Here is a 22698-nt window from a genome sequence, read left to right as displayed (position 1 = left end):
GCCGTCAGCGCTGGCGAATAGGGGAAGTAGCAAGAAACCCAGGAAAGAGTGGGAAGCAGTGCAGATGTAATCGCCTCACCCTCGATACCGCCTCTGCTGTACCGCCTCACTGTGCACTCTGCAGCGGGGCGAAGAAAACCAGACCAGCCGGAACAAATCGAAGGTAGCCCAAACGCGCAAAAATTCAGCTGACCGGATCGATCGGAGACAATGTGAGAATCATCAATGTATAATATACTGAATATCACAAACTCCCAGATCGCATGAAAACTTCCATGGATGGAGTGTTAACTGATACTAAAATCTATTTTAACACAACAGTTCCTCAATTCAAGGAGTTTACCGAAATGGCGACCAAATTATGATCCAGTCATAACAAGACGAGTAAAATCATAGCATGAATTCCTGACTAGTTTGCAGCAAGGTACAACAATTATTCAACCAAGATCACGCATTGCCCACACCAAGTGCAGCTCACACGAGATTAGATATAGAAAGAAAAAAAGATGTACTGTAACACTTTTGCGGTAGCGAAGCGAGGAGAAATGGCGCCTCCTGCTACTACAGCTTGTACTTGTAGCGCGCGACCTCGGACTCGTTGGGGAAGAACCCCATGAGGCGTCCGGCGGAGTTCTGGTAGGCGTACATGAACCCGCCCAAGACGCCGATGAGGCCCCCCGTCACCATCGACGGCCCGCGGATCCCCGGCTTGATCCCTGCGAGCACCGCCCGAGGACGCCGATCTGAGCCTCGGTGGAGAGGATATTCGTGACTCGTGAGGGGAGAAGGCTGGGAGCTAGGAGGGCGGACCGGAGAGGTAGCCGACGGTGACGGATACGGCGGAGATGGTGGAGAGACGGAGGTAGTCGAGCATGGAGAAGTTGCCGACGACTTTGGTGAAGGGAGGGTTCCGGTCCACCACCGGGTACTCCGGCTTCACCGACGCGGTGATGTCGGTGTTCATCGCGCGCCGCGGGGCTCTCTTCCTTCCTTCCGGCGGCGGCGGCGGCGGCGCGGCGGCGGATTTGGTCGCTGGGAGGAGGTGTGTCCGGTGTGGTTCTCACAGTGGGTGGGAGAGAGAGAGTAGTGGGCGCGCTGTGGGCCGGGCTTGTTACAGCCCAAGTTCTGAAAGACGGGTCCGGTTGTTTACACTTCTCAGAGCATCTCCAACAGGCTCGCGCCGCGCAACGCTGGCTCCAGCGGCCGCGCTAAAATGCAGCACGCGCATCGCTCCAACAGCGCGCTAAAATACGGCGCGCGCGACTTGCCAGTGCATTGCATATGGCATATTTCAACACAAAATGATGCATATTTTCAACACAATAAAAATTTCACACAAACAAGTTGATGAAGTTCATGTGCACAAGTTTAAAATCATGCCCACAAGTTAAATCAAGTTCAATACACAAAGAAAAGACACATCATTCCTCGTCCTCGTCCTCGTCTTTGTCCTCGTCCTCATCTTCGGAAGACGATTCTTCCGCCTTCGAAGATGAATCTTCCTCCCTCTCCTCATCGCGCACCGCATCACGTGAAGCTCCGACGGTGTTGGCAAGATCTTCAACGGCATCTTTATAAAAATGTGTGCGAGGAGGCTCATCAAAAGACATTCCGCCCATGGCGGCCGGAGGTGCACCCATGCCTCCCATGAGAGAAGCAAAACTCATGCCTCCCATCGTGGCCATAACGTCGGGGGTGCTCCAAAGCCACCCATGCCACCCATGGCGCCGAAGCCACCGCCACCCAAGCCACCCATGCCACCCATGGCGCCGAGGCCACCGCCACCCATGGTGCCGATGCCACCGCCACCCATGGCGTCGATGCCACTGCCACCCATTGTGCCGAGGGCACCGCCACCCATTGCACGAACCATGACTCTTTTTTGGATCAAGACTTCTTGTTGGGCAAGATTGACATACTCCTTTTGCGCCGCATTGAGGTTAGTTGTGTCCAAGAAGAACAAGTGCTTCTTCCATTCCAACAATCTAGTTCGCTCCTCATTGCTCACCTTCCTCTCCTCCAAAGCTACCTTCCTCTCCTCGGCCGCCACACTCCTCTCCTCGGCCGCCAACCTTCTCTCCTCGGCCGCGGCATCTTGGGTCCTTGCCATTTTCCTCACCTCGTTGGCTTCTTTTCTTGCCTTCACAATAGCTCCCATAGCATTTTTGAGCTCATCATCTTTCTTTCCTCTTCTTCTTTTCGGTTTTGTCTTTCTTGCACCCATCCGGCCGCTTTGGCTTCGAGTATGAAACCGAGTTGAGTATGGGGCTTCTCTTGCCGTCATCACTTGATGCATCATCCTCCTCATCATCATCATCCAACTTAATTGTTCGCTTCCGTTTGTCGCTCAAATGCAAATCATCCAAATCTTCGCGCTTCTTCCATTTCTCATCATCCTTCAACACATCATAGCAATGAGGCAAAGTAAAGACCCTTCCTTTCTTGATCTTTCCCTTCTTGGTTTTCCTCTCCTCTTCTTTGAACAAGTTTTGCGCAATGTTGTACTACATGAAAACAAAGCAAGTTAGCACCAACAACAAGCAAAACAAAGCAAGTTTAGCACCAACATGTAAGATGAAATGGCACTTACTGTATCGTCCTCATTTGTGTCACTTGGGTTCAACTTGTCAACCGCCTTTTGACAAGCCGCCCACCTTTGACAATCCGAGTTGATTGTCGACCACCGGGACCTAAGTGATCGGTTGGAGCGGTCAATTCCACTCACGTTGCGAGCATCAAAGTGTTCCTTCATCCGGTTCCAATAAGCATCTCTACTTTGATCACCTCCAACGGATGGATCCCTCGACACTTGCAACCAAGTATTGCATAGTAAGATGTCATCGATGTTGGTGTAATTGCCCGCTCTTCCTTTCGGTGCGTCGACAATGCCCTCACCCTCCTCGTCCACCTCGAACTCATGGTCTTGAAAATGCATGTCATTTGTTTGAGACCAATGCGAATTGTTGGAGCCAACACCCATCTTTGACATGTATGCATCATCATTGAGACTACAAATTTTTTTGCACAATGCAAATAAGCTATCTATATGTGACGAATGCATTCAAAAAATAACAAAAAAATGAAAAGTTAGAATTTTTTTACCTTGGAGGCATTTCGTCGAACATGTTGTGCGCACTGGCCGCCGGCTCAACGAGTGAGCTTGCCGGCGCTTTGGCAGCCGCCGCGCCCGTCGCACGCCCCGCAAGCTTCTTCCTCTTCGCCTTGGAGGTGCCGGAGCCGTCCGCCGGCTTGTTTTTCTTCGCCGATGTCTTGCCCTTCTTTGGCCGCGCCGCATTGGGGAGCTTTGAGGAGGAGGGGGCGGCGGCTCGGGCCGGCGCCGACGCGACGCCACCCGCCGCCGAGGTCATCCGCGACGGCATGAAGAGGCCGCGCGCGAGGCCGCGCGTCGGAGGAGCTCCGGCAGAGGCGAGGCCAACGCCACCCGGGCTAGGGTTTGTGGCGGCGGCGGCGGGGGCGGGGGGCCGCGGCTATAGGACGGGGTGAGCGGGGTGCCGGCGCGTGCGTCCATGGGTGCGGGTCGCCGGCGCTGGCGCGCGGGGGGCTTTGGAGGGGGAGAAGAAGAGCGCAGCGCGAGCGTGGTGTGTGCCGCGCGCGGAAGCGGGCGCCGCAAATACACCGCGCGACGTACCGCTTCCTAGCGCGCGCCCAACTGCTTATACCGCGCGCGCGGTTATTGCGCGCCCGCTGGAGCCATCCGCCGGGTTGCGCGCCCGCTGGAGCCATCCGCCGGGTTGCGCGCGCGCTAAAACGGGGGATTTTGCGGCGCGGCGTCTGTTTAGCGCGCCTGTTGGAGATGCTCTTACTTCTTTGTAAGTATTTCTCAAAACAAAAAAAAAACTTCTTTGTAAGTGACACCCCTTAAAAAGAAAAAACTTCTTTGTAAGTTACGAAGTTCGACCCTGCCAAGATAAATGAATATGTCATGCGGAGTTATAAAAAAAGGAACACTTTAATTCACATATCATCGGATTTTACACTAAGTATATATTATTTTAAGACTGCAACGTCATCTGGATCCTCCTCCTCCTCATCCATGTTGAGATAGATAACAAAAATTCTAGGTCTTCTTACTTTTAAGGAGAAGCTAGATCACCCCAGTGAGACGACTATGGGTGAGGAAACGATCCGATCCATCTCTTCCCATTCTTGGTCCTTTCTCGAGCTCCATAGTATTGAGGCCCTAGGAGCCTCAAAGGTTACATTGTCATTGGTAAGCTCATTGAAGTCGAACCTCATGTCACATTGGGCAATCTGACAAAACACACAAAATACAATAATGGGAATAGCAAAAAAAAACAAAATATACATATTCTGTTAGAGAAGAAGGTTTGTTACCTCTGTTAGAGCCACGTCATCTGTATTCCTTAAGCAACCTGAGATGTACCGAAAGTAGCCAGCTACACAAATAGAAGGCATCGACCATGTATCAGACTATAAAAGCTCAACCCAAAAAACAATCAAGAGCTAAATCAGTCAGGTCCTACAAATTTATCGGTGAATATCGGCAAATATCAATGATATATCGGTTGTTAGACCAATATATGGGCCAAACTGATAAATGATAGTGATATTCACTCATCTTATCGGTCTGACCCCGATAAGCGATAAGTCGGTTGAGATATTGGTATATTAGACGATACTTTGAGCAGTGCATAAAATCAACACAAAAAGACTATCATTTGATCCTACACTAAAGCATATTCAACAATAAAAAAGTTCTAGTATAAAATCGAATATACACTATTTAATCGAATTCTACTAAGTATAATCACATTCTACACTACTAGATCCAGTTGCATAGCTACTAATATTGTACACAAACCAACTGAATCCACGGATAACATGGTGTCCATGGACGAAGGATGTGTGAGGGAGAGGAAGAAGAGGCGCGAGGGGAGGGGATCTGACCTACAGCTGAGGTGCCCCTCTTCGACGGTGTGGCGATGTGTGTCTTGGTCCGACGACAAGGTCTGGAGGTGACGGCGGTGGCGTTGGCTGAGAGAGAGAGGGAGAGTGAAAGAAATAGAAGAGGATCGAAATGGCTAGGTTTTTTTTACTAAAAAGGAGTAGTGATAGAAGATGGACCAGTACTGGCGTGGGCCTAACAGGCCATGTCATAATAAAGTAAAGCCCCCCCAAAAAAAACCAGATAACACAAATGGCGTGCGGAAAAATTCCAACGCAAGTGGGAAGGGTTGGTGTACCAAATAGTTTAACATCATCACTATAGTGGTGCCGTTGATTGGAAATGACGCGCCATCAACTAAAGTTGTGCCTAGCCATTTTTCTACTAGTGTGTAGCCAATACAAACAGATAAAAAGCAGAGTAAGTTTGTGTTTGTTGCGTCCATGCATTGGAGTTGGCTTTACATATTGTGACCACATGGTTCATGTTGAGAGATATATGTTAATAAAGATCATCTGTTTTAGTTATATGTAGAATTTACGTGTGATCCACTGGCCACTAAATTCATTGCCACAAACTATTGGATCACGGAAACTATATTTATTTTTCCTTATTTTAACGCATTTTATTTTCCACGGGACCTGTGTGCAAAACAGGAACTGCTAAGGGACCAAACCGCCCTCAAAGTTTCGATATAAATAGCCGTGAAACCTTCTCCCATTTTCCATCCGGCACCCTGTACACGTTTCTTCTCCACGCCCTCGCAAGTCAGCGGAATAGCCACGAGAGCCCTCCAAGTTTCTCCCGCCGCGACCGCGATGGAACCATCCGGTTCAGGAGCAGCACAACCGGGCGAGGACGACCACATCCAAGAACCGGCCCACGAGCGCCCTTGCGCCTCCTCCAATGGCGCCCCGGGTGCTGCTGCGCCGCCACCTCCCCGCGCGACGCCCCTCCACCTCGAGCAGGCCCGAGGCGGCGCCGACGGGTCGAGCTCCGCCGTGGCGGGGGCCGACCGGAAGGGCACGGGGACGCCGCCGCCCAAGGTCATTCCTTTTCCTCCGTGCTCCGCGGGGAGCGGCAGCTCCTCCGCCCCCTCCCTCGACCACGCCGCGGCATTGAGAGCCGGGGCCTTCGGAGGTGGGGGAGTCGAGCTCCGCGGCGGGAAGCCGCCAGGCGCGGGTGACGTGGGACGACCCCTTGGTGGCGGAGACGAGGGAGGTGCCCAACGCGGCGGCGCATCCGCTCGACCCCAAGCTGGCGTCCAGGCGGTCGGCGGAAAGGAGAACAGGCGATGGGGACAGCAGGTGATGATTGGCCTCTGGGACGTGCTGCTGTTGTTGTTTCTTGGAGTTCTTGGAGTCTCTGTCTCTGCAGTGCGTTCCTGAGCGTTTCTTGGTTTCCTCTTGAGCAGTTCAACTCGCTGCGCGCGGAAGGGGCGATGTGTAGGAAGGAACAGGTATGGTCTTATTGCTTGCTCGCGATTTGTTGGCCAGTCTTTCTGTTCGGAATGTGGAATTGTGATCTCTAAGTCTTAAAATCTTGGGGTTGGGCGTGATTTAGTAGTCGAAACGGAATCAAATTTAGGCAAATGTCGGGGACAGTTTGACGATTAGGCATGTCCTGATTATTACTCGACTTCTTCTTGCGGCGCGTTATCAAATTTAGAGGTAGGCAAGGATCTTGGTATGGTTATTCACAACTGTTCAAGATTTAGGTGTCCAGGCTTGCACTTTTGCTGCAAGTGAAAAATGTGGGGATCATGTCTTGGCAGTGGTTGCTGTCATATTTTGGCAAGAAATCTTGATGCCAAAATGTACCAGTTTCCAGTGTAGATGAATGCGTTATAGGGGAAGTTAAGCTGAATGTTTGCTCGGGGTTATTTGACTTGACGTACATTATCTGGATCCTTTTGCCTTTGGTTTTCTGTAGCCTGAAAGGCCGAAACAGCCTCCAAAGCCTCAAAACTCAATTCATATGAATAATTGGCAAGAGTAGAAAGGTTTTGGATAACTCAATATTTCAATCTTGTTAGCTCTTTCACCTTTGCTAATCCAAAATGTTTGATTTTGATGCTAATTCTGTTGAGCAGGAGAAACTATCACAAGTAAAGGCTGTGGTAAAGGTGAGACCCAAGCAGGACAAACTTTTTTCGAAAAAAGGTGCCAAGCTGGACAAACTACTGCTAGTAAAGGGGAAATCGGTCCCGAGTCAGCTTAAGAGCAAGGTATGGCCTGAATCTTGTCCACTCTTCTCACTTGTGATTCGTGGGTGGTATGACCATATGAGCATTCTTGCACTTACCTATTTTTTGTGCATAGAAAGTAGAACTGGGATTTTTTGGTTTTCTTGGTTTCTGTTTGTTCATGTTAAATTTAGGACCTGTTAGTGTAATCAACGCATGAAATCTTGGTTAGAGTGATAAGCGGCATCCTAGAATATAGGAGGAACCTTGGGCAAATGTTGGCAGCAGTACCCACGTCCTTGTTGCTCGTGGGTCTTTCCACAATCTGGTATTGTATTTTGAAGCAAATGGCTATCTTGTTGGAACTGTTGTCTGTAAAATGTGGGGAAATCATGAGGTCATGTCCCGATTACTGCAATATTTTGGTAACAGAGCCTGAAGTTGAATGTATGAGCTTCCTTTGTAAACAGATGCTGTTATCAGAATCTTTAATCTAGACATTAGTTCAAGACTGCATAACTGAGCATAATTCCTGTAAATCATTTGCCATTTACATGCAAAATCGGCGAGCACTTTAGGACTTGGTCGAGAGGTTTCGCCATTTGGTTGATTGGTACCTGAAACTGGTTCAGAAGTCTCAGAATGTAATTTCATGTAAATAGTTGCCAAAAATAAAGAAGCTTTGGATGCACACGTTTTGTGGTCTTGCTATACATTATTGTTTTTTTCCTTTTGACCGGGAAAAGGAAAAAGGACTGGTTGTTTGTTAATTCCATTCGTTTTTCATTCCCCTATTTCTTCTTTTGAAATACTCGATCTTCTTGTTGATTCTGTACAATTGTAAGACTGGCAGGATGTATGATATTTAACTTCGTTTTCTTCATTTCCTGTCAAATAGAATTTTCGTAGAAAAGGAAGGGGAATATGGCCGGAACATGTGAAGCACCAGGTTCGTCTCCGTTTTGCCTAATGTCATGCACAAAATGGAGGTGCAAGAAAAATCAGGATCAAAGCCCTATATCACAAGATACTGTGATTAGTGGTTCCTGTACAATCAACTATTCAGAAGGATTATGTTCTCTTTTATAAATACTAAATTGTATGTTAACTCTTGGTTGTGATAGTCTGATGGGACCTGAATCATACTTTTACTCTTGTTAAGTTTATCACATGCTAATAAATATCTTCTTGTTTTCTTACTGAATAACAACCAATCAGTATCAGTGATGGGATTATATACTAGTGGTTTCAAACATTTCCAAAGAACATGGAAACCCAAAAATTTGAATAAAAACAAAATTTCCATCACATTTTTAGATATGTTGTTTCCATGTTTAACTCAGCATAATTGGAATTCTTATATTTGTGTGTTTGTTGCAGACACTTCGCATATCTGAAGTCAGAAGGCACTATAAGCTTACTTCTGACGAGGCGAACCATCTTGATGCTTATTCAGAATGTAGACCGGTGATTGGAGATGGGGAGTGTTTCTACAGGAGCTTCATATTTTCGTACCTTGTAATCGTCCTCCCCTCTTTTCCTTATCATAGGATGTAGGTTTAGTTATTTAACTTTCTCTGTTTTTGCGAATGTACAACAGGAGCAAGTTATTGATAGGCAGGACGCACATGAGGAACGCCGTCTCCTTAGAAGAGTGTCTACACAACGTGCAAATCTTCAATGGAACTCTGAGTTTTCCCGGAGCAGAAGAGTAAGTTCTCGCCTTCTCCATACTTGTTCTTTCTTGTATAAACATGCTTGCAAGGGATGATGATTCTATTCAGGTTACATTACACTTCAAGCAGCATCTGGCATCTCACTATCTTTGTTTGTCATTTGCAGGAGATGCACAATTGCTTAACAGTAGTGGCATACCGTCACAGTTTTACACAATGTTGGCACAAACTCAAATTTGAAGCTTATTGTGAAGCTAACAACCCGATTGTAACAATGACCTTAAGAGAAATTTACTTGCAAAGGAACAACGGCAATATAACAGGGAAATAACATAATTTTATGCTTGTTTGAGCACTGCAACAATGGACACCTGCTGGTTATTATTGTATAGTCACCTCACCATTCTCGTTCTGTTACTATGCTATAGTATATGCTTAATGACTGAAGCTTCTCAGGGAGCTGTCTTAGCTGTGTTCCTTTATATCTTGCAATTGATCAATATTGTGCATGTATTATTGTAACCTATGGTATGTAATGATTATCAACTGTGAATAATTGAGTTGCTGATTCTTTCAGGCATTTAAGGAGCTGATTGAGAACGTAATGAAATGGAAGAGAACGGAATCAACTAGCAGGTTTTTGATTCTCTTGGTTTTCTGAAATTCCATCAAAGTAATGTAGCTGAATGCATGCCATCTCACTGACATGCTATGTGCCATTTTTAGTCGCCGTAAAGAGAAACTTCTGAAGTTCTTCAGCACGTATGATACGACACAAGACAGTGAGAAAAAACACCCTTGATGTTACATTTCCTTCTGTTCATCGTAATTCATGTTTCTGACACATTTTATTGGTTAGTTTTTGTTTTCCTCAGATTACTAGTAGCTATCCAGATATGCTCGCACAGGGAGGTGTATGAACCGATTATACAAGGGCCCGGAGGAAATTACAGTCTGGAAGTTGTCAGTATCAGCATCTCCTGCCTTACATTACCTCGTGCTGAATTTCCATTGTTGGATACACGACACTCATTTCACCTGACTTGTTGCACAAACAGTGGTGCTTGCAGCACGTCATTCCAGCTCGTGTGTACGCGGACCATGTTATGATGGTGGCTTTGGCCAGAGCGCTTGAGGTCCCCCTCAGAGTGGAATCACTCCAACGAGGATATGCTCCAGATATCTACACTGGTCCTGGAGTTCCCCGTCCGAGTGTGACCCTCCTGTACACAGGTGATCACTACGACATCATCTACCCACGCGCTCCTTCTGCTGAGGTTTCAAGTCACCGGGCTTCCCAGAGAGAACATCCTGGTGGTCAGAGTTCAAGTCATCAGGCTTCCCAGAGAAAACATCCTGGTGATCAGAGTTCAAGTCAACAGACTTTCTAGAGAGTGGTCAGAGTTCAAGTCATCAGGCTTCCCAGAGAAAACATCCTGGTGATCAGAGTTCAAGTCAACAGACTTTCTAGAGAGAACATCCTGCTGATTAGAGTTCAAGTCAACAGATTCCGCTGGATTAAAGTTGAGTTGGGCTGTTGCAGTTGAATGAGAGTATTTTTGAGTTTAGTGGTAGAGTAGATGCACCGATGAAGTTGGGGTAGGCATAGCATATAGTTACTTGTGCATTCTTCTTCTGTTGGCATTCTGTGATCACATTCGAATTTCTTAATTGTGTTTTCGAAATTTGAACATGGGCATGATATCGGTTGATTTTTTGGGTATGTTCTGGAAGACACAAATATTGCACTTGTTTGGACATGTCTCTTTGGTGGCTTGCCATTTTATTTACAGCAATGTGGATGATGCCATTATCGTAGTTTTCACATTTATATTAGTCACTTAAACAAGGCTGGGTTTGTAAATCCTTTTGCCACGAGTCGTGCTTTATACTTTTCTATGTTACCTTTAGAGTCATACTTAATTTTATAGACCCATTTACAGCCTACTGTTTTGGCTCCTTTAGGAATTTCCTCTAAGTCCCAAACATTTTTGGAACTCATCGATTTCATCTCGTCTTCCATTGCCTTCATCCACATCGATGAATGAGGGCTTCTCATGGCTTCTTCATATGAGGTGGGATCTTTTTTCATATGAACCGTTTCTGTGTTATAAACTTTAAAGTCAGTAGAAATAGCTGACTTTCTTGGTCTTGTAGACCTTCTTAGGGCCTCATTTTCTGGCATGTTCTGTGCCTCAACTTCTGGCACTTCTTCTAAAATTTGCTGTTGCACCTCCCTTTCATGCTCAACAACGGGTTCAGTTGGCTCCTGACGGACAGGTTCCGGGTCTACCCCCAAGGTTGTCATGGGTGGAGTTGCAACTGGTAGTGAGAAAAATGGCTCCTGAATCATCGGATTAGGTGCATGCACCCTCTTCTCCTCAAGATCAATTTTCCGAGCTACCAAGCTCCCCCTCATCATTTCGTCCTCAAAGAAGACTGCATGTCTCGTTTCTACAAACTTTGTATATCTGTCTGGGCAGTAGAAACGAAAACCTTTTGATCTGTCTGGATAGCCAATGAAGTGGCAACTTACTGTTTTGGGATCTAACTTTGCAATGTTTGGATTAAACATTTTGGCCTCAGCAGGGCACCCCCACACCCTGAAGTGTTGTAGGGAGGGTACCCTTCCTGTCCATAGCTCGTACGGTGTTTTGGGCACCGACTTGCTTGGTACTCTATTGAGAATGTGAATGGCGGTTTTAAGCGCCTCCATCCATAATCCCAATGGCAAGTTGGAATAACTCATCATGCTGCGCACCATATCCATAAGTGTACGGTTGCGCCTTTCAGCTACTCCATTTTGCTGAGGTTCACCCGGCATTGAATACTGGGCAACTATGCCAGTCTCCTGTAAGAACTTTGCAAAAGGTCCAGGGACTTGGCCATATGGAGTGTGCCGACCGTAGTACTCTCCCCCACGGTCGGACCTTACTATCTTTATTCTTTTATCATGCCGATTTTCAACTTAAGCTTTGAATATTTTAAATTTATCCAACGCTTCAGATCTTTCTTTGATTGGATAAATATAACCATAGCGAGAGTAATCATCTGTGAATGTTATGAACGAGTCATATCCATCTACACTTTTCACCGGAAATGGTCCACAAATGTCGGTGTGGATGATTTCTAGTGTGCTTGAGCTATGGATTGCACCTTTTTTGATTTGTTTTATATAATTTCCTTTAATGCAATCTACACATTGTTCTAAGTCTGAGAATTCTAACTGTGAAAGAATTTCACTTTTGACTAATCTTTCTATTCGCCCCTTCGAAATATGGCCCAAGCGACAGTGCCATAATTTCGATGAGTCGAATGTTCTCTTTCTTTTCTTTTGTTCTTTATTCGACGCGGAAACATGTTCATTCACATTGCATACAAAATGCACTTTTTCACGAAGTGATAACAGATAAAGCTCATCATGTAGTAAAGCATTACCAACATAAGCATTATTATACCAGATGGCACACTTGCCATGTCCAAAATAACACTCATAATTTTCTTTGTCCAAACATGAAACGCTAATTAAGTTTCTATTACATGAAGGAACATAAAGAACATCTCTAAGTAGAAGCTTGAATCCATCAGCTAACTCCAAGGAGATGTCGCCAACAGCTTCAACTTCTGCTTTTATTCCATTGGCTACTTCAATGCCTCCTTCTCTTCTTAGCGTAGTCCGGGTCGAATGGAATCCCTGTAAACAATTTGCAACATGAACAGTTGCCCCTGAGTCAATCCACCAAGTAGATTTCGAAAACTGTGTGTACAAGGATTCATTTACTAAGGAAACAATGTTGTTACCTTGCTTTTCCATTAAGGACTTCAGCCAAACAGGGCAGTCTTTCTTGTAATGCCCGGTCTGCTTACAGTGGAGACAAGTGTCTTTGTCCATTGGGAAAGACGGTTGCTGATGCTGATGCTGATAGGGAGCTTTTCCTTGTGGCTTTGAAGGAGAACTTTTGTTGTTTTGATTGTAGTTCTTTTTCTTATGGTCCTTCACATAGTTGAGTGTTCCACCATGCGAAGCTTTTAGTCTGTCCTCTTCTTGGACACACATAGCAATTGTCTTTTCTATGTCTCATGTTCCAGGTGACATATTATAATTTACAATAAAAGTTTCAAATTCCTTTGGCAGTGAAGCCATGACAAGGTGGACCAGGAGCTTTGGTTTGATCTCCAAATCCTCATCCATAGGCTTTAACTTTGCTGCCATATTGCTCATCCTCAAGATGTGCTCTCTTATTCCACCACCCGTGTATTGTTCCGTCACAAGTTGTTTTAACACCTGGGTGGCATATATCTTTGAAGAGCCAGTCAACTGGCTCTTTATCTTTGTCAGCAACTCCGCAGCTGAAGCGCACTCTGCAATGGAGCCCACAATGGTGCTCTCAATTGTATTCTTTATAAAGGCCATGCATTTTTTATTTGCATTGACCCACTTTTGGTTGGCTATGATGTAGGACATCTCCAAAGGAGCATAATCCCCTTTCCTTTTAGCCCATGCAGCATCATCCTCAGTAGTCTCTCTTACTGGCTCTGTAGGTCTGACCAGCTGTGGTTCTTCCAGAACCCAGTCCAGATCAGCACAAACAAATGCCAGTTCAACTTTCTTCCTCCACTCAGTGTGGTTGTCACCTCTGAGTGTCAGAACTTCTTTTAGGCAACTCATCAAGTGAAAGCCTCCTGAAATCATAATTTAAGTGACATCAATATAACAATCATATGCATTAATATAACGTTGGTCAAATTAAACATATAATTGTCTATGCAATTAAATCTATATTACCGTTGGGCAAAATACTAGAAATAAATGCACCTTTAAATTTCAATAATAAAACATGATCATGTTATTAACAATGTTGGTTATAAAAATAACATAATCATATTAATTCGAATAATCACTTTAATGTGCTCTATAAAAAATAATTCTCTCTAAACTTTATCTCTTTATAAAAGCACACTATTAAATATTTACGCAGCGGAAAACATGAAAATAAATTCATGAAATTTTAATTCTTTTCTGAAAATTTCAATTTTATTTTCAGAGACTTCTGTTGGGGAACGTAGTAATTTCAAAAAATTTCCTACGCACACGCAAGATCATGGTGATGCATAGCAACGAGAGGGGAGAGTGTTGTCTACGTACCAACGCAGACCGACTGCGGAAGCGATCACACAACGTAGAGGAAGTAGTCGTATGTTTTCCCGATCCGACCGATCCAAGCACCGTTACTCCGGTACCTCCGAGTTCTTAGCACACGTACAGCTCGATGACGATCCCCGGGCTCCGATCCAGCAAAGCGTCGGGGAAGAGTTCCGTCAGCACGACGGCGTGGTGACGATCTTGATTTTCTACCATCGCAGGGCTTCGCCTAAGCACCGCTACAATATGATCGAGGTGGAATATGGTGGCAGGGGGCACCGCACACGGCTATGGAACGATCACGGGGATCAATTGTGTGTCTAGAGGTGCCCCCTGCCCCTGTATATAAAGGAGCAAAGGGGGAGAGGTGCGGCCAGCCTTGGGGCGCGCCAGGAGGAGTCCTACTCCTACCGGGAGTAGGACTCCCCCCCCTAGTTGGAATAGGAATCCTCAAGTGGGGAGAGAGAGAAGGGGGGCCGGCCACCTCTCCTAGTCCTAATAGGACTAGGGGAGGGGGGAGGCGCGCAGCCACCTTGGGCTGCCCCTTTCACCTTTCCACTAAAGCCCACTAAGGCCCATATGGTTCCCGGGGGGTTCCGGTAACCTCCTGGTACTCCGGTAAAATCCTGATTTCACCCGGAACACTTTCGATACCCAAACATAGGCTTCCAATATATCAATCTTTATGTCTCGACCATTTCGAGACTCCTCGTCATGTACGTGATCACATCCGGGACTCCGAACAACCTTCGGTACATCAAAATGCATAAACTCATAATAACTGTCATCGTAACGTTAAGCGTGCGGACCCTGCGGTTCGAGAACAATGTAGACATGACCGAGACACATCTACGGTCAATAACCAATAGCGGGACCTAGATGCCCATATTGGCTCCTACATATTCTACGAAGATCTTTATCGGTCAGACCGCATAACAACATACGTTGTTCCCTTTGTCATCGGTATGTTACTTGCCCGAGATTCGATCGTCGGTATCCAATACCTAGTTCAATCTCGTTACTGGCAAGTCTCTTTACTCGTTCCGTAATACATCATCCCGCAACTAACTCATTAGTTGCAATGCTTGCAATGCTTATGTGATGTGCATTACCGAGAGGGCCCAGAGATACCTCTCCGACAATCGGAGTGACAAATCCTAATCTCAAAATACGCCAACCCAACATCTACCATTGGAGACACCTGTAGAGCTCCTTTATAATCACCCAGTTACGTTGTGACGTTTGGTAGCACACAAAGTGTTCCTCCAGCAAATGGGAGTTGTATAATCTCATAGTCATAGGAACATGTATAAGTCATGAAGAAAGCAATAGCAACATACTAAACGATCGGGTGCTAAGCTAATGGAATGGGTCATGTCAATCAGATCATTCAACTAATGATGTGACCTCGTTAATCAAATAACAACTCTTTGTTCATGGTTAGGAAACATAACCATCTTTGATTAACGAGCTAGTCAAGTAGAGGCATACTAGTGACACTCTGTTTGTCTATGTATTCACACATGTATTATGTTTCCGGTTAATACAATTCTAGCATGAATAATAAACATTTATCATGATATAAGGAAATAAATAATAACTTTATTATTGCCTCTAGGGCATATTTCCTTCAGTCTCCCACTTGCACTAGAGTCAATAATCTAGATTACACAGTAATGATTCTAACACCCATGGAGCCTTGGTGCTGATCATGTTTTGCTCGTGGAAGAGGCTTAGTCAACGGGTCTGCAACATTCAAATCCGTATGTATCTTGCAAATCTCTATGTCTCCCACCTGGACTAGATCCCGGATGGAATTGAAGCGTCTCTTGATGTGTTTGGTCCTCTTGTGAAATCTGGATTCCTTTGCCAAGGCAATTGCACCAGTATTGTCACAAAAGATTTTCATTGGACCCGATGCACTAGGTATGACACCTAGATCGGATATGAACTCCTTCATCCAGACTCCTTCGTTCGCTGCTTCCGAAGCAGCTATGTACTCCGCTTCACATGTAGATCCCGCTACGACGCTTTGTTTAGAACTGCACCAACTGACAGCTCCACCGTTTAAAGTAAACACGTATCCGGTTTGCGATTTAGAATCGTCCGGATCAGTGTCAAAGCTTGCATCAACGTAACCTCTTACGGTGAGCTCTTTGTCACCTCCATATACGAGAAACATATCCTTAGTCCTTTTCAGGTATTTCAGGATGTTCTTGACCGCTGTCTAGTGATCCACTCCTGGATTACTTTGGTACCTCCTTGCTAAACTTATAGCAAGGCACACATCAGGTCTGGTACACAGCATTGCATACATGATAGAGCCTATGGCTGAAGCATAGGGAACATCTTTCATTTTCTCTCTATCTTCTGCAGTGGTCGGGCATTGAGTCTGACTCAACTTCACACCTTGTAACACAGGCAAGAACCCTTTATTTGCTTGATCCATTTTGAACTTCTTCAAAATCTTGTCAAGGTATGTGCTTTGTGAAAGTCCAATTAAGCGTCTTGATCTATCTCTATAGATCTTTATGCCTAATATGTAAGCAGCTTCACCGAGGTCTTTCATTGAAAAACTCTTATTCAAGTATCCCTTTATGCTATCCAGAAATTCTATATCATTTCCAATCAGTAATATGTCATCCACATATAATATCAGAAATGCTACAGAGCTCCCACTCACTTTCTTGTAAATACAGGCTTCTCCGAAAGTCTGTATAAAACCAAATGCTTTGATCACACTATCAAATCGTTTATTCCAACTCCGAGAGGCTTGCACCAGTCCATAAATGGATCCCTGGAGCTTGCACACTTTGTTAGCTCCCTTTGGATCAACAAAACCTTCTGGTTGCATCATATACAACTCTTCTTCCAGAAATCCATTCAGGAATGCAGTTTCGACATCCATCTGCCAAATTTCATAATCATAAAATGCGGCAATTGCTAACATGATTCGGACAGACTTAAGCATCGCTACGGGTGAGAAGGTCTCATCGTAGTTAACCCCTTGAACTTGTCGAAAACCTTTTGCGACAAGTCGAGCTTTGTAGACAGTAATATTACCGTCAGCGTCAGTCTTCTTATTGAAGATTCATTTATTCTCAATTGCTTGCCGATCATCAGGCAAGTCAACCAAAGTCCATACTTTGTTCTCATACATGGATCCCACCTCAGATTTCATGGCTTCAAGCCACTTTGCGGAATCTGGGCTCACCATCGCTTCTTCATAGTTCGTAGCATGATCTCCAGAACAGGATTACCGTACCACTCTGGTGCGGATCTCGCTCTGGTTGATCTACGAGGTTCAGTAGTATCTTGTCCTGAAGTTTCATGATCATCATCATTAGCTTCCTCACTTATTGGTATAGGTGTCGCAGAAACAGTTTTCTGTGATGTACTACTTTCTAATAAGGGAGCAGGTACAGTTACCTCGTCAAGTTCTACTTTCCTCCCACTCACTTCTTTCGAGAGAAACTCCTTCTCTAGAAAGGATCCATTCTTAGCAACGAATATCTTGCCTTCGGATCTGTGATAGAAGGTGTACCCAACAGTCTCCTTTGGGTATCCTATGAAGACACATTTCTCCGATTTGGGTTCGAGCTTATCAGGTTGAAGCTTTTTCACATAAGCATCGCAACCCCAAACTTTAAGAAATGACAACTTTGGTTTCTTGCCAAACCACAGTTCATAAGGCGTCGTCTCAACGGATTTTGATGGTGCCCTATTTAACGTGAATGCGGCCGTCTCTAAAGCATAACCCCAAAACGATAGCGGTAAATCAGTAAGAGACATCATAGATCGCACCATATCTAGTAAAGTACGATTGCGACGTTCGGACACACCATTACGCTGTGGTGTTCCGGGTGGCGTGAGTTGTGAAACTATTCCACAATTTTTCAAATGTACACCAAACTCGTAACTCAAATATTCTCCTCCACGATCAGATCGTAGAAACTTTATTTTCTTGTTACGATGATTTTCAACTTCACCCTGAAATTCTTTGAACTTTTCAAATGTTTCAGACTTATGTTTCATTAAGTAGATATACCCATATCTGCTTAAGTCATCTGTGAAAGTGAGAAAATAACGATATCCGCCACGAGCTTCAATATTCATCGGACCACATACATCGGTATGTACGATTTCCAACAAATCTGTTGCTCTCTCCATAGTATCGGAGAACGGCGTTTTAGTCATCTTGCCCATGAGGCACGGTTCGCAAGTACCAAGTGATTCATAATCAAGTGGTTCCAAAAGTCCATCAGTATGGAGTTTCTTCATGCGCTTTATACCGATATGACCTAAACGGCAGTGTCACAAATAAGTTGCACTATCATTATCAACTCTACATCTTTTGGCTTCAACATTATGAATATGTGTGTTACTACTATCGAGATTCATTAAAAATAGACCACTCTTCAAAAGTGCATGACCATAAAAGATATTACTCATATAAATAGAACAACCATTATTCTCTGATTTAAATGAATAACCGTCTCGCATTAAACAAGATCCAGATATAATGTTCATGCTTAACGCTGGCACCAAATAATAATTATTTAGGTCTAATATTAATCCCGAAGGTAGATGTAGAGGTAGCGTGCCGACCGCGATCACATCGACTTTGGAACCGTTTCCCACGCGCATCGTCACCTCGTCCTTTGCCAGTGTTCGCTTAATCCGTAGTCCCTGTTTCGAGTTGCAAATATTAGCAACAGAACCAATATCAAATACCCAGATGCTACTGCGAGCTCTAGTAAGGTACACATCAATAACATGTATATCACATATACCTTTGTTCACCTTGCCATCCTTCTTATCCGCCAAATACTTGGGGCAGTTCCGCTTCCAGTGACCAGTCTGCTTGCAGTAGAAGCACTCAGTTTCAGGCTTAGGTCCAGACTTGGGTTTCTTCTCCTGAGCAGCAACTTGCTTGCTGTTCTTCTTGAAGTTCCCCTTCTTCTTCCCTTTGCCCTTTTTCTTGAAACTAGTGGTCTTGTTGACCATCAACACTTGATGCTCCTTCTTGATTTCTACCTCCGCAGCTTTCAGCATTGCGAAGAGCTCGGGAATAGTCTTGTTCATCCCTTGCATATTATAGTTCATCACGAAGCTCTTGTAGCTTGGTGGTAGTGATTGGAGAATTCTGTCAATGACGCAATCATCTGGAAGATTAACTCCCATCTGAATCAAGTGATTATTATACCCAGACATTTTGAGTATATGCTCACTGACAGAACTGTTCTCCTCCATCTTGCAGCTATAGAACTTATTGGAGACTTCATATCTCTCAATCCGGGCATTTGCTTAAAATATTAACTTCAACTCCTGGAACCTCTCATATGCTCCATGACGTTCAAAACGTCGTTGAAGTCCCGATTCTAAGCCGTAAAGCATGGCACACTGAACTATCGAGTAGTCATCAGCTTTGCTCTGCCAGACGTTCATAACATCTGGTGTTGCTCCAGCAGCAGGCCTGGCACCCAGCGGTGCTTCCAGGACGTAATTCTTCTGAGCAGCAATGAGGATAATCCTCAAGTTACGGACCCAGTCCGTGTAATTGCTACCAACATCTTTCAACTTTGCTTTCTCAAGGAACGCATTAAAATTCAACGGAACAATAGCACGAGCCATCTATCTACAATCAACATAAACAAGCAAGATACTATCAGGTACTAAGTTCATGATAAGTTTAAGTTCAGTTAATCAAATTACTTAAGAACTCCCACTTAGATAGACATCCCTCTAATCCTCTAAGTGATCACGTGATCCAAATCAACTAAACCATAACCGATCATCACGTGAGATGGAGTAGTTTTCAATGGTGAACATCGTTATGTTGATCATATCTACTATATGATTCACGCTCGACCTTTCGGTCTCCGTGTTCCGAGGCCATATCTGCATATGCTAGGCTCGTCAAGTTTAACCTGAGTATTCTGCATGTGCAAAACTGGCTTGCACCCGTTGTAGATGGACGTAGAGCTTATCACACCCGATCATCACGTGGTGTCTGGGCACGACGAACTTTGGCAACAGTGCATACTCAGGGAGAACACTTCTTGATAATTTAGTGAGAGATCATCTTATAATGCTACCGTCAATCAAAGCAAGATAAGATGCATAAAAAGATAAACATCACATGCAATCAATATAAGTGATATGATATGGCCTTCATCATCTTGTGCTTGTGATCTCCATCTCCGAAGCACCGTCATGATCACCATCGTCACCGGCGCGACACCTTGATCTCCATCGTAGCATCGTTGTCGTCTCGCCAATCTTATGCTTCCACGACTATCGCTACCGCTTAGTGATAAAGTAAAGCATTACATCGCGATTGCATTGCATACAATAAAGCGACAACCATATGGCTCCCGCCAGTTGCCGATAACTCGGAATCATAAGGCTTTCCCTTAAACCCATGCCGGCTATACGTTATGATTCCTGGATAGGCCCAAAAGGAACAGAATTTGCTCTGATCATAACGTATGTTGTAGCTGTATGATTCTAACGGCAATTAAGCTGTGACGATGAAACATGCTCTATGTACCAATATGTGATGAAACAAATAAACTAGAAAGTATAAGGTTAAAAGTAAAAGTTGAGATCAAGGGGGAGAATGTTAGGTTGATCTCTCCACCGAGTGGGCTCAACGGTCCATCGGGCCCTGATCTATTCGCGCCCTAATCGGGGGCACCCAACCGTTCTATGGTTGGTGGCCCCCTGTGACCTGCGATATATAAAGAGGTGGGGGGGCCGGGGCGCACGGTACGAGGTTCACCGCGCCGCCAGACTCCCCACCGATATCCCCTTCCGATCTAGGGCAATCGCAGTGCTCACGGGAAGCACCACTTGCCACCTCTCCATCTCGATCTCTCTGCTACCACCGCCTCTACTTCACCATGGCCGGGTCTGGATCGAGCTCATCCGCACCCAAGGAAGGTAGGTGACCGGAAAGATCTAAGCCTACACCGATCCAGTGGATCTAACAGGGTTAAGTTGGGTTGTTCTGCTGCTGATGGCAATACAAGCCAATAGATCTCACATGCAAAAATTCAACAGATTTTGCTAGGTTAATGTTGAGTTGGGGCTGCTGCCTACATATGAATGAATACAGCAATGAAGCAGAGATACTTGTGCATTCTTTCTTGTGTTCGCAAAGATACATACTGCTGATGCCACTGGATTGATCAGTTGACATATTTACAGGGATGAATACAACCGTTTAATTAGTTTCTATGATTGGTTTATTTGTGATTCTTTCTATCTCTGCTGGTTCTGAACCTGTATGATTTCCAGGAATGGCTTGGGAACCTGTCTGAGTCACAACCTGGTGCTTTGTTCGTCTTATCTTTTGCAGTACTTTCGGTTGGCTTGTAATAACTCGTATGTTGTGTGACTTGTGTTCGCTTTATTAATGTAAAGCAGGGCGCGGCTTGTGCCTTTCTCTAAAAAAAACTAGTTCTTTTTTTGAGGAGGCCAAATTTTTAAAGATTCAAAATTCGAAAATCTCAGTTTAAAAAAACTGAAAAAAATTGTACAAGTAAGTAAGGATGTGAGGCGTATGTGTGTAAAATTTCAGGATGAAATATGTTGAACTGCGACCTGTACAAAAAAGACAAATTCATGGTCTTGGGGGATGAATAGTATCATGTGTTAGAAAGCTCCAGATTTGTCTTTTTTGCATAGCCCTCATTTCAACGTATTTCATCCTGAAAGCCTTCATCTATCTCTGTATTTTTTTCTAGAACCTTTTGAAATGTAAAAATATGAATTTTCATGAATTTTGAATTTTGCATTTGGAGGCCTCCATGGAGCTCAGCCTCCAAAAGCAATTTCTGTTTTTTTTTGCTTTATATTGCGATGTACTACTAGTAACTACTGTATTCCAATAGTAGAGCGTAGGATTGTACATGTCGTGCACCTTTGGACTGTTCCAGTCATATGAAGAAGATGAACATTTATACCCTTTCGCTTACATCGTCACAAGTTGCAGAAGCCACAAGCTTTAGTAGTGTCATCCATGGAAGGATCCAGCTCTGGAAGGACGTTGCAGACATCAACATTCAGACAACGACGAAGGAGAAGAAAAAAAAAATGGAACAACTGTGTATTGGTACCAGACATCAACATCTGGAGGCTTCAGAAGTGCTGCAGTCCTGAGATATGGAGTATGTATAATTCATCTTCAGATTGGATTGGATCCAAGTGAAAGTATTCGAGATATCATTTACAGAGTAAGTCATTAGTAGTTGATGATGCAGCATGCAATAGAAGGTCAAAGTTTATTTGGTTGTCAATATGCAAACATTCAGAGAAGTTTCGGATGAATGATTCAATTGATACTTTGGTATATTCTGAATCAAAACTTGGTGGATAACTATGAGGAACAGGAAAATCAATGAAATCAATTGAAGACAGGAATGAGTGCAAGTCTGGATGATTTTCCTCCTCTATGCCATTTTGAAATTATAGCTAGTTGAATTGCATTTAAATAATTTCAAATTAAGATGCAGTCATTCTCTGCTCTATCCCCAGGTATGTTGGGGTTTTCCTCTTGCAAATTCTCAAAACCTACCGCGGAATGGGAGTTTTAGGGTTCTCAACTGCAAGTTCTTGTTCTCATTACCATTTTTGTCCTAGACATTAGAAATACCATAGAAACAAAAAGTGAAACCCCACAAAAACTAAGCGTTGCATACAGGTGGATTTGCAAGCTCCGCGTGAAATTTTCTTGTATGAGATAGAACATATAGCAACAGTG

General features: G+C 44.5%; 2 protein-coding genes across 6 annotated transcripts; one reads left to right on the top strand and one right to left on the bottom strand.

Moving 5' to 3' along the window:
- Positions 1 to 321: 321 nt before the first annotated feature.
- LOC125514876 (NADH-ubiquinone oxidoreductase 20.9 kDa subunit-like) lies at positions 322 to 1123 on the bottom strand. Its single transcript, XM_048680245.1, has 2 exons — positions 811 to 1123; positions 322 to 716 (listed from the first exon to the last, which is right to left on the bottom strand). The coding sequence occupies exons 1-2, from the start codon at positions 962 to 964 to the stop codon at positions 562 to 564; spliced, it is 309 nt and encodes a 102-aa protein (XP_048536202.1). The 5' UTR covers positions 965 to 1123; the 3' UTR covers positions 322 to 561.
- A 4607-nt stretch (positions 1124 to 5730) lies between these two features.
- On the top strand, positions 5731 to 10548 carry LOC125513392. Of its 5 annotated transcripts, none has more exons than XM_048678501.1 (11): positions 5731 to 6234; positions 6342 to 6386; positions 7020 to 7154; positions 8011 to 8061; positions 8493 to 8630; positions 8713 to 8823; positions 9366 to 9424; positions 9515 to 9570; positions 9648 to 9751; positions 9847 to 10105; positions 10186 to 10548. In XM_048678501.1, exons 1-11 carry the CDS (start codon positions 5746 to 5748, stop codon positions 10257 to 10259), a joined length of 1521 nt encoding a protein of 506 aa, XP_048534458.1. In that variant the 5' UTR covers positions 5731 to 5745; the 3' UTR covers positions 10260 to 10548. The 5 variants fall into 5 exon arrangements, with proteins under 5 accessions (XP_048534458.1, XP_048534460.1, XP_048534459.1 ...); XM_048678503.1 differs by having other exon boundaries at positions 9847 to 10125; positions 10206 to 10548; XM_048678502.1 differs by having other exon boundaries at positions 9847 to 10144; positions 10225 to 10548.
- Positions 10549 to 22698: the final 12150 nt, after the last annotated feature.

Source organism: Triticum urartu, chromosome 6 (assembly GCF_003073215.2).
Source record: "Triticum urartu cultivar G1812 chromosome 6, Tu2.1, whole genome shotgun sequence".
NCBI lineage: Eukaryota > Viridiplantae > Streptophyta > Magnoliopsida > Poales > Poaceae > Triticum > Triticum urartu.
Note: the sequence above shows the minus strand (reverse complement) of the source record. Positions and strands in the feature narration are given on the sequence as shown.

Bases quoted from the DNA above. Each gene is read 5' to 3' on its own strand.
- LOC125514876 (XM_048680245.1), bottom strand. From the start codon at position 964: ATGAACACCGACATCACCGCGTCGGTGAAGCCGGAGTACCCGGTGGTG. The intron at 717-810 runs GTCCGCCCTCCT...CGGTGCTCGCAG, and splicing joins CACCGTCGGCTACCTCTCCG to GGATCAAGCCGGGGATCCGC.
- LOC125513392 (XM_048678501.1), top strand. From the start codon at position 5,746: ATGGAACCATCCGGTTCAGGAGCAGCACAACCGGGCGAGGACGACCAC. The intron at 9,752-9,846 runs GTCAGTATCAGC...TTGCACAAACAG, and splicing joins GAAATTACAGTCTGGAAGTT to TGGTGCTTGCAGCACGTCAT. The intron at 10,106-10,185 runs GTCAGAGTTCAA...TTCTAGAGAGTG, and splicing joins CCAGAGAGAACATCCTGGTG to GTCAGAGTTCAAGTCATCAG.